Source organism: Boleophthalmus pectinirostris, unplaced genomic scaffold, assembly GCF_026225935.1.
Source record: "Boleophthalmus pectinirostris isolate CB_2022bp ecotype Guang Dong unplaced genomic scaffold, ASM2622593v1 HiC_scaffold_8, whole genome shotgun sequence".
In the NCBI taxonomy this organism is placed as follows: domain Eukaryota; kingdom Metazoa; phylum Chordata; class Actinopteri; order Gobiiformes; family Gobiidae; genus Boleophthalmus; species Boleophthalmus pectinirostris.
In genome coordinates this window covers 16,942,499-16,954,789 of record NW_026571515.1, presented here as the reverse complement: position 1 = coordinate 16,954,789, position 12,291 = coordinate 16,942,499, and the positions used below count along the sequence as shown (strand labels likewise).

The 12,291-nt window shown below is 41.0% G+C and overlaps 1 protein-coding gene across 1 annotated transcript in view; it reads right to left on the bottom strand.

Moving 5' to 3' along the window:
- Positions 1-2,071: 2,071 nt before the first annotated feature.
- The window catches only part of fam131c (family with sequence similarity 131 member C), a 31,862-nt gene continuing 21,642 nt past the window's right edge, over positions 2,072-12,291 (bottom strand). The window contains exons 4-6 of the mRNA XM_055165898.1: positions 9,197-9,436; positions 4,756-4,845; positions 2,072-2,334 (exon numbers count right to left, since the gene is read on the bottom strand). Of these exons, the coding sequence (XP_055021873.1) occupies positions 2,072-2,334; positions 4,756-4,845; positions 9,197-9,436 (593 nt within the window). The remainder of the gene's footprint in view (positions 2,335-4,755; positions 4,846-9,196; positions 9,437-12,291) is intronic.

Here is a 12,291-nt window from a genome sequence, read left to right as displayed (position 1 = left end):
TGCATTGTGTCACTATGGTAACTGCTGAACATTCCTCCATAGTCATACATGTAGAACATCCCCAGCATCACAGCACTTATATCAATACCACTGTCCTTTCTTATTCCCATGATGAAAACTGAGTGAAGCAAACAAATCAAGTCCAGTCAATATGGAGGTGGCATTGCAATAACGTCTTGTCTGTTTCTAAACAAAGCCAATGTGAAAACACCTTTTATTTCTGTTACAGCAAAAACATTACACACAAATCTGTCAATCTGCAACTGGGGAGGCGAAAAGGAAGTTTGGGACTTTTGAGGGAAGAAATTTGACACATGCAGGTATCTGTAGTTTGGGCCTGATCAGGCTTCTCTTATATCAGTCACAGATAATCTAACAAATATTTGGCCAATATTACGCTGTTTTGGATCTATTTTTAATATTGTTTCCTCATCAAAAACATAGCCTTGTTGTTTCAATAATTTCAGTCCTGGAATCTCTACTGAACTAAAGATAAAATGTAGCTCTTAACTTGCAAACTACCTCTGCATGACATCACAAAGTGGAACAGAGCATTTTGAGCTTTGCATATGTAGACAAACTAATAAAGCAGGATTACTCAAACATGTGTGAATGAAACAAAACACAACTCCAGGTCTGTTTTTGAGCAGGCAGCAGCATTTTAAGATAGGACCTTTAAGTTATCACAAGCTTTTACAGTGGGTTGTTCTGAGTGAACTGTAATGGCGTCTTGGGTTGGGACTTATATTCATGATGACACCACCTTTGCCCACAGCATTACAGAGACACAAGAGGTTGACCTGCACCTGCATCAAAAAACACAAAAGTGCTACACACACAACAACATTGTTATGTATTTTTGTATTTTTTATAGGTTACTTGTTGTATTTATGTCTTTTGATCCTTTGTAGTGTGTCCTTTTAATATAAATAAAATGAATTGTGATGTCACACGTTACAAAAGCATGGATGTAACGTGTTTGCCCAAGAAATCATTATAATCAGACTCACAACAGGAGACGTGATTGTGAACAACATTCATAAGTTAATCAAGAAAGAGGTGTTTTTTTCAGAATACATATCCGTACAAACAGAACTCAGCTCCATGAGGTCCCTTGCCCCCATAGGAAAAACATTCAGAGCATTGATTCTTTACAGTCCTTATGAAAGTCCACCAAGTGTCCATTTTCCATTCTGTTTTCAGAGTTGCTTGTGTTCTGTAGTTGTTTTGTCAATGAACAATTAAACTTTGTAGGTGCACTGTATAACCTAGAATGTCCTACACTATGGCATTAAGTTCTCTGTCTACATGGAGACATGGCAAGTTACAGGTCAGATCTGTGTAGAAGCAAGATCACTTGCAGTAAGACAATATGTTTTTAGAGGTATTTTTGAGCAATAAAACCATCCATAGTTGAATTCATTCAAGACAGATACAGTTAATCCCAAACTGTCTAAAACTGTGTTCAGAGTGCGGCGTCGAGAAACACGCTGGACGCCTTTGCATGTGAGGGCATGTGTCCAGGGCATCTGCTGTGGTCAAGTGCCTTGTTTTGTTTTTTCTTGTTGTCTCTTTGCGACCGATGGCAGACCAGGTTGAGAGTGGCTTTAGTGTATTTCTTACATAAAATCCATCAATGGAGACAATCGGCTCAGCGGCAGCGTGTCTGAGTCCATGACATAATTCAGATGTATTCTGTTTCTTCTTCTTCTGGATAGTGTCTTCATCACTGGAGTGTGGTCCCTGATGGTTGATGCAGCACGTTGAATACCAAAAGTTCAGCTTTTTCAACTCTGACCTGTTCGCTCTGTTTGCGCGTCCAGAGCGTCTGATGTCTGAACACTCGAGACGCTGCAGAAACAGAATGGCCAAGGCTTGCATTCACATAGACTTTGCCTGTAAACTCGACACCATGACGCCACAGTCTGAACACAGCGTAACATTCCAACCAACGCAACATCTCCAAGGAGAGAAAAAGGTACTGTACCCAGTACTAGAAAAGTTACACAGTGCACCTTTAAGTACATGTACATTCTGTGATCGTAGTAATGGCAGCTTTGTGATGCAGAGTTTAGTTATAAAAGACATCATCCTCAGACAGAGAGCTGCTGTCCACATGTCTCACACTGGCCTCTGCTGTGATTGGGCCCTGGGCCTCCACCTGCACCGCTGTCTGTGGATGGGTGCTGCTGGTGGTGGGTGACACAGAGTCATCGTGGGTGGGTGCCATGCTCGACTCCGTGTACATCTGTGAGTGCAGGCTGTACAGGTGCTGAGGGACGCCCATGCTCCCCCCGTCCAACAGGAACTGGGACAGCAGGTGGTTGTGGGGCACTGCAAAGACCAAATATGATTAAACATGTATTTTTAATTTCAAAATTCAATATGCAGTACTTTGTTGAGGTCCTATTGAGAGTGTACCAGTAATACACTGGTACACTGGCAGTGGGCAACACCAGTGGAAGCTTTGTGCATAAAAAAACATATCTGGCATCTTAATAACAGTTAGTTTTTAAGCTTTTGTAGTGCACACCCCCAGTCTCAGTTTGAAACAACTCTGAGGTTAGTTTATAGATAAAAGTAGTTCTCACATTGGCCTCTGTCATTTAATTGAAAATTAAATGAGCCAATGTTTTAAATGACGCTTTGACGCAAATGGATCCTAAAGATTTGGATTGTACAAAGGAGCTGAAAGTCCCATCAGTAGAAGGTTGTCTTTTCTGCTGAATCATGATGGCATCATATTTTAGTATTCATGGGTTTCCACTTTCTGTTCACAGGTGGCATTTTGAGTGCTTTTTTCCATTTAAATGATAGAATATGTTGTTTTGAATCGATATTTGCTATGGCAACGGCGTTCATTTTTCATCACCCCAAAATCCGTGGATTTGCGTGTCTTGCTTGGAAACAGACAAAAGCAGGTTCTAAAAATGTGCTGTGACTGTAGTGTTGGCCCAGCACAGCAACTAATGAAAAAGTGTGAAATCCAGGAAGAGACGAGTCAAGTCAAACCAGGTATAGGATCAAACAGGCAGAGGTGGAAGTAAATTAAGTAAAAGTACAGATTAAGGATTAAAGTAAGAGTATTTCATGCAGGTTTTGAGATCTAATAAAGCTTCAAATGTAATGATTTTGATAAAGAACTAAGCTGAATTTTGTTCAACAGAAACAACTGAATCGATCTGTGGTTATGTTTTTGTCTGCTCAAATTATGAAGGTGATAAAAATAAACCCTCAGCCTTTTCGGCAGGTGACAAACAATAATACAAAATAATGAATACTTTTACTTTTCAGCTCTATTCAAAATGTAGTAGAGTAGAAAGTACAGATACCTGCTCTCAAATGAAGTTAAGTAAAAGTAAATGTGCCCTCTTTAAAATGTAAAGTGAAGTACAAACAGGGACAATGCGATCTGTGTTCTTCTTGTAAATGGTTGTAAAAGCTCAGCTATAACTGTCCATTATATATTCTGTCTCCATTTGCAGCCACTTGATGAAATGCTTGAAGTAATTTTATTGAGAGACGCAGCAGCACTCAGGCTCATTACAGGTGCATCTTGAGCAGCTGCAGCTCAGTGTGATCATTATCCTCCACAGACTCAAGACTTTAACAAAACTAATTAAAGCAGCCGCTGTATTTGTGTGCTGCAAGTATTCTCACAAAAGAAGATTCAAGTGAGCAACCCCCAGCTGCAGAGGAAGAGGATGTGTTTGGTATTATTTAGTCTAGTTTTTGGATTTATGAAACAGTTCAGAAATACAAACCCAGCTCATGTTCACTGGAAAGAATATGCAGCAGAACTTTAGAAAGAAGCAGGAATTGGAAGTGTAAAGTGCTTTTGGTACACTTCAGCATTGGTGCCACTTCCTGAGGCTCTTGAGGACATTTGCTTTGGTTATTTCATTTTTTAGAACTTAAAATAATACCTATGTTTTTATTTATTTATTCATTTGATATAGACATAGCAATTACATCGGACAAACCAGAAGTGTTGTTTCAAATGTTTCAAACACCTGTCCATCAAAAGCTTTAAGAAAATTTGCTTTAGATGAATATTTTAAATCTTCAATTAATAATAATAATCCAGTGCTGTCCTAGATAATACTATACATTTAAGTATGCAGCAGATACAAGCACAATATGTCTTCTTGATGATTGTGTCATCTTGTTCTGAGCCGCAGAAATTACTCTTTTTCAATTTTCCCCAGATTGTGACATCAAAGGCAAAAATCCAGTAGGCTGATTCATCAGCTGGTTTCACTTCATGGAAACCGTCTGACCTCGCAACATTAGGATTCGTTCGCTCGACGGTAGGCAGGTACTTTTATAATTTAACCAGTCGCTGCTATTTGGTTGTGACGTACATAATGCGCCGCTAATGGAGCTAAGCGGTATATTAAGTTTTTCCCAAATCCCGTAGGAAGAAGGACAATAACGTCTTTCCCCTTGATAAAATTCACCAAACATTGAACATTTGTTCCGGCTTTATATCCTCGATCTTGAGAATCATTGCCAACACAAAATGTATGGATCTTCTTACAAACCGTCTAGTGTATTCTGATTCCTGACCTAGGAAGGTGGCGTCAGCCTGGCTAGAAATCCAGAGATGTACATTAATCATTTGCCAGTCACTAAGTACAGAGCACCAGCGTACGCAATATAGCATCTTGAAAATAAGGGGTTAAAGATAGCTTCAACATGCATGAATCACTCTAAAAACAACTTGAGAGGGTAAATAAGGTGCCTCTGCCTTACCTTGTAAACTGGTGGAGGGTCGCTCGAGGCCGTCACCCATGGACCACACATTCATCGCAGCTTCAGCGAGTGCGAACTGCTCTGCCACACCTGAAACACACATACACGTTTGCTGTGTTAGCTGTTAACTGAGTTTAACCTCATGAGTCTGGCCCCTCTGAGCCAATAAAAGCCACACTGCCTTGACACTGTCCCGAGGTCCATCGATCTACTGCTGGCCTCTGAAAAGGACCATCGACCCACAGGCGTCCCACGGTGAAGAGAACATCTGTCTGCATGTGTGCTGGCTTTGAAGACAAAAGATTCTTCTCTTCAAAAACATCTCCACACGAACAGTGTGCCCAGCTCCGCAGAACCCTCGGTCAATATTCCATGTGAGGAGCTTTTACACAGGAGAGGGACAAGCAGCTGCAGTTACAAGTGACAAATAAGATGTGAAGGTAAGAAATGTTAGTGGACAACAAGGTCATTTTAATAGACAGTAGGCCTTGTTTGGTGCAGTGATAATTAGTCCCGCATGTAAACTGTACACGTCCCAGGAGACTGCTATGTTACTGAGCACAACAGATGATACAATTGACAATGGTGGGAAGTACTGAATGTACTGAAAATACAAATTCAGAATACACATTTATTCAGTGGTGTAGTGGGGATTTTTTTAAGTGGGAGTATGTAATTCCCATCTCCCTCCAAAAGTCATATAATCAACTTGACATGCCCAAATACACACAGGTGTCATTATAGATTGTTTATTTATTTAAAAATAAAATAAATCACTATCACTTCAGTACAAACATAAAGGTGCCAGCCCAGTAAAAATCAGTCATATATAATGGTTTATTAATCAAAATTATGTTGAATCATGTTATTAACATTAACACCATTCATAATCATCTACAGAACATAAATCATAGGCAACAACACATGAACCAGGACTGAACCAGGAGGACTGTACCAGGACTAAACCATGACTAAACCAGGTCTAAACCAGGATTAAACCCAAACTGAACCAGGACTAAACCAGGTCTAAACTAGGTCTAAACCAGAACTGAACCAGGACTAAACCAGGTCTAAACCCGGACTAAACCAGAACTCAACCAGGACTGAACCAGGACTAAACCATCTCTAAACTAGGACTAAACCAGGACTAAACCAGAACTCAACCAGGACTGAACCAGGACTAAACCAGCTCTAAACCAGGACTAATTTTGGACTTGAGAGTGAGAACCCCGAGCCCGTGGAGCAGGGTGTCCGCAAAGTGTTATCGTGCAACTCCTGCGCTTAGCCCCGTGGGGTCTACTCTGGTCCTTTCACTTGTGGTCACCTGACAGTCTACGTGGGTGAACCTCCGGGCCAGTCCTGACAATAAGTCCTGGGTCAGTTCTGGTTTAGTGTTGGTTTAGACCTTGTTTTTTGTGATGAATAAGGAACCACACAGAATGAGTACACAGCTTCATCATTCTCACACTTGCACTAAAACTACACAATTGTTTTTAAATACCACTTTTACAGCATTATATTTTGGTCACTTGTTCATTAACCCCTTATTAAAATACCCTCAATTAAAACTGAAGTTGTTTTTGAACCCTTTGGAGCACAAACAATAGGCTGGGCTCTTTGTGAAGCTGTACTAAAACCAGATTTCAAATTATTTATATTATTAGTAGTTCACAGCAACTTTACTCCTCCTTATGTCTCTAAAAATGATTTCTAGACTTTCTGCACTCCAGGCTAAATGCATTTAAAAAGTCTACTGAAATATTTTAATTTTAGAACCAGTGTTGTGCAAGTTCACACTTTTCATGAACTAGTTCAAAGTTCAGTTCACACATTTTCAAAGTGAACTGTTCACGTTCATAGTTCACAATTTAAATTTTGAACAAATGCTGGTTGCTACGTGAACACGTGAAACACTAGGACCTCTCTAAGCGTGCAGGTTCTGAACAGGGGTACGCACCCCCAATTTTCTGGAGCCACATGTTCGCACTTTGGTACTTGCTCTGATCATTGTGTATTACATTTTCTGTATTGGCCATTGTTGGCAAAATAATTTGAAAATGAATCGCGGCTGCATCTGGACAACAACCTTATTGCACTGGAATCGTACAGTGTGTCATTTCAGGCAGAGGAGACGCATATCCCCTCCCATGATGCATTTCAAATACTTCGTTTGGACCTGCTTTCTATGATTTGGACCCGAGTTTGCATTCATACCAGACGAACCACATCAGAGTTTGGCATTTAGTGCGGATTCAAGTGAACTGAGACCGCTCTTTTTTGAGGTTTCAGTCCGCTTGATTTAGTGCGGGTCCAAGTCCGAGTCCGATTGATACTTTCACACCAATGAAAACGAACTGAACTAAGAGCTTTTGGTTCGAATGGACCGTTTGGTGTGCACCAACTATTGTTGGTGTGAAAGCACCCTAGGGACCATCTGACCAATGTGCTCGGAGTATGGCACAAGACCAACCCTGTCCTGAAGGGCGGCGTGCTACGGTGAGTATCCTGTGTCTTTAGTGTTGTTGGCTGCTGCTGTTACCCGAGCTCAGTGCTTCTGCTCTGGCCTTATGTGCAGTGTGTTGCATACAGAGTTCTACATGCTGCTGTTTTCTGACAGCCTTAACAGGGAACATCAATATTGGCAATTGGATATATCGCTGTTCTCATGGGAAACAGATGCTCGTCAATCAGACCAATTTTGATTGGTCTGTCGGTGTGAAAGTGGACCACACTGGAGTCTATATGCAACATAATAATTATTTTATTGCCGAGTGCAGACCAAATAATCGAACTAGCGTTGTGAAAACGCCCTTCGTCAACTAATCATGCCCATCCCTACTTCACACTACATTACCCAAGAGGCATTGCACACACAACGCACGCTCTCTGGTGAGGCTGTGCAGGAGGAGCCCGTGGGCTTTGAGTGACAGCGCAACATGCAGTTTAAAAAGCGTGAGCAGACCTTGTCATTGAACTCAACAGGTGAAAACAAATTATAGCGTTTAATTGAGTGACGTATGTTGTTCGTCTCACATGATCTGAACAAATTCACGTTCAAGTTTTTGATTTACAAATGTGTTGCGTTCAGTTCAAAGTTCACTGAAAAATGAATGTGTTCAATGAACGGGTTATTTTGAACTCGTTCATGCACAATACTGTTTAGAAGAAACTGATCCTGATTTTTTCCACAGATTTTTTTATTTGACAGAAAATAGAGGGTTATTCCAGGAGGTTGACAGTTCCCGTTTTCATCAGATAGTTGATAAAAGAGAATATATAAAGAAATTCTCGCTGTTGAATATTTTAACACCTATTTTGAATTTTGAGTTTGCAGCCTCACCTTGCTTTTTTACATATTAATAACATGTTTTCAGATGAGCACACTCACTAGGTAGCAAGGGCATAGATTTGGTCTCAGCTTTGGTGGGGACATTATCACCCCCCCATGAGTTCCATCAGTCCATTTTCTTCCTCTTATCCGGGGCCAGGTCGAAGGAGGCAGCAGTCTAAGCAGGGACTCCCAAACTTCCTTCACCCCAAACACGTCCTCCAGCTCCTCTGGGGGAACCCCGAGGCGTTCCCAGGCCAGTTGAGAGACATAGTCCCTCCAGCGTGTCCTGGGTCTTCCCCGGGGCCTCCTCCTGGTGGGACATGCCTGGAACACCTCCCAAGGGAAGTGTTCAGGAGGCATCCAGAACAGATGCCCAAGACACCTCAGCTGGCTCCTCTCGACGTAGAGGAGCAGTGGCTCTACTCCAAGCTACTCCAGTGTGACTGAGCTCCTCACTCTATCTCTAAGGGAGCGCCCAGCCACCCTGTGGGAAATTCATTTCGACCTCTTGTATCCGCGATCTCATCCTTTCGGTCATTACCCAGAGCTCTTGACCATAGGTGAGGGTAGGAACGAAGATTGACCGGTATTTACCGGTCAAGAGCTTTGCCTTTTGGCTCAGCTCTCTCTTCACCACAACTTTCCGATACAGCGACTGCATCACTGCTGACGCTGCACCGATCCGCCTGTCCATCTTCCCCTGACTTGTGAACAAGACCCCGAGATACTTGAACTCCTCCACGTGAGGCAGGGCCTCCCCACCCACCCGGAGAGGGCAAGCCACCTTCTGGGCAGGTCCAAAATAAGTGAGAGGTGGTTTCATTTTTCAGTTTACAAAGTGTACAGTTTGTGTCCATTGTCCTTCTAAGATTATTTTTTACTGGATAACAGTGATGTAACCAGACCAAGTCACCAAGTTTTTCTAGGTATTTTTGAGCTATAAAACCATCTTTAATGGAATAAATGTAAAGAACAGCTGTTCAATGTCACACTGTGGAACATTCCAGGCAGAGTAATGACATAGAAACAAGCAGGTGACAGATCCCCAACCAAAAGTTACACAGTGCACCTTTAAGGACACATGTTTAATCTCTGTCAGTGCAGTCTTACCTGCTGCGAAGCGAGCCTCTTTGATCTCGTCCGTCATCTGCGAGTAGAACTGTGCGTCCTCCTGTAGCTCTGCCTCCATGCCCCCCCACCCAGCCCCCCCTCTGCCCCACCCCGCCCCGCTCCACCCCCCAGACCCCCCCTCGCTCACGCCCCAGCCCTTCCATTCAATCAGGTGCGCCACTCTGCCCTGGGCCATGGCTGTGGGTTTAGTGATGTGATCCTTTATCGTGGCCACCAGACCTGGAAAGTAAAACACAGAGAAGACATAGAGGTCAGAAGCATAAACTTTATATTACTGAAAGGAAGTTCGCATGCGGGCTCTTCTGGCTCCTACTAACCATGGCTACCATTGACTTACATTAGAATATTGTCTCCCCTCTCTCTGTAACTGCAGCTGTGAGCCTCGCCATTTTGTTTGTTTTATTCTCCTCTATATGATCCTAGTGTTTTAGGGTCTTTTTCTTGCTATTTTGTTTGACTATTCATAATAAAAAGCCTAGCTAAAAATTTGCTCCTGTAACTGATAGTTTCTTGAGTTTCATCTGAGTGGAGCTGAACACTATGGGTGACGTCACGCTCTCTTAGGCTATTTTTTATTTAGTCTAGGGTCAGAACCAACACAAGACCTGGAATAACAGCTTATGCAAATGCACGGAAATGTCCAACACACAAAAAAAGTATAAAAGAGGAAAGTATGTCACTTCAAAATGGAAAAATATTAAAAAGCTGTGAACATTCCTACAATTTAATTCAAAAATACGGTACGATTTTATTTTGTACTTTGCCATGAAATAACCCTATGTCCTGTCAATCATCATATCATTGTTGCACTGTCTTCCTATGAATTCTCATATAAAGCTGAGATTTTATGTTTTATGTTACTTTACTTATGTTTCTATTTTATTTTTACCTGTACATTTATATTTATATAATTATGTCTTTTGTCTGTCTCTTGATATCTTTTTGCTACTTAATCAGAATTTATTATTATCATTTATATTTTTTACTCTTTGTTATTATATTATCTTCTGATTTGTGTTAGCTACTGTGCCCAAATAATTTCCCTTGTGGATCAATAAAGTTTGTCTAAACCTAAGTCTAAATATCCAAAAGGCAAATTTGCAAATGTTGAACCTGATCATTTCTTTTAGTGACTAAACCCATTAGCTTGCTGTATTACAACACCTGCATTTTAACAATATTAATTTCAGCTGCCCCCATCTTCATTAAATATTATTAGCTTATAGAACGTTGTGATATCCTCTGAAACCCACCGATAAAGGGACCAGTATCATGACTTCAGTCCTTTCTGAACTGAGGACAAATCCATGTCAGACCTGCTATTACAATCTAACCACTATAATGCAAGGCCGTTCACAGATTCTCCTAACACATCCATGCGTGCTGGTCTGTGGTCTGGCATAATAAATCAGATATTTCAAAGGTACATTCAATTTGTTATGGAATACAAGCTATTAGTTCTAACACAGACTTTTTATATAGTCTTTGGAGCAATGTTTTGTATAGGCTACCTCATATACAGCAAAGGATCCTTGAACTTCATTGAGATCAGAGCAAGCTTTAACTATTGTTGAATATTCTATAGTTTCTTTCAAATGTCGTGATTCATTATACACTAGGTGAAATAGATACAGATGAAGATGGTCAGATTAAGTCCATCCTACACAGAGCAGTTCAGATCTTGCTTGCATTAAATGACTTTGAATGTTAAAGGGCCCATATTACGCTATTTTCTGATCTATGTTATACTGTTTGTATAAGGTATAATGTTTCTTCGTCAAAAATATTCCTGGAATTTTCATTCATTCTCTCTGTTCCACCTTGTGATGCCATGTGGTGATACAGGAAGTGCTCCATGGTGCTTTTAAACTTCATGCACCTTAACTACAATTATTTGGATGATTTCAGCCCTGGAGTTGCCAACCTCTCCTGAACAAAACCTAAAAGGCAGCTTGAAAACTACTGCTTCATGACATCAGAAGGTGGAGCAGAGCATTTTGAGCTTTGGAGATGTAGACAGACTAAAAATAAAATGTTACTCAAACTTGTGTGAATGAAGCAAAACACAACTCCAGGTATGTTTTGATGAGATAACAACATTATAACACAGCTCAAAGCTCAAAAGAGTCAATTTTGCATAATATAGGACCTTTAAAATGGAAAAGCTAAAGGTGGTTTGGCGATACAGCAAAGGTTACTGTATTCAATTTGATGTCAAGAGAACCGCAAAGGTCACAAGAAGGTCAAGGATGTCAAATTATAGAAGCATCTCAGGTTTGGGAAGTGAGCGTTAGCACCCAGCGCTGGCAGGAGTACAATGAGTGTCTGTGATAAATGTGAACTTGAGTGTGTTCCACAGAGAGACCGGACGCCCACAGTCTGTCTGCAGCGTTGTGGAAGTGTCTGAAGACGCTGTGCTGGCATCATTTAAAACACACAGGACAGGAGGACGGGGGAGGCGGATGTTTTTAAAGAGGTTGCTTTGTTCATTAGTGAGTTCTCAGAATAATTATGCTAATCACTTCCTAGTACCTTGGGACCTGGAACATATCACAAAAACAAATACTGAGAACTTTTTTCCAGACTTCGTTGTCTCTACACGATACTCAACTCATCACAGAAGTTTGTATACGATTTGTTAGGGATTCATACATCAGTAGTAAATAACTAGAATAAAGTTCTTAGATTTTGCATTTATCTGACTTGCCCACTGCTTAAACAATACATCTTGGTGGGCTGTGGTGTCTGTGCTGCAGAACACAGAGAAGGAAAGGACAGTTTTGTCCTGACAGTGGTTACTCTCCTCAAATTGCCCTGACATGGGATCTGCTGATAAGTTCTTCTGTAAAACTGCACTGACCTTTGTTTTTATATTGATAAACTTTATAAAACACCTGAACCATTTACACTGCAATGTATTTCATGGTTTCAGCACTTTATGTTTATTTGTGTGAAACACAAAGTATAAATGGAAAAGCTGAGTGCATTTATGTGATATGAAAGTGGTAACAGGTTTATACAGAAGCCCACAGCGCTCCTGCCGGCCTTACACAAAATATGTGATTGTTTTAGTG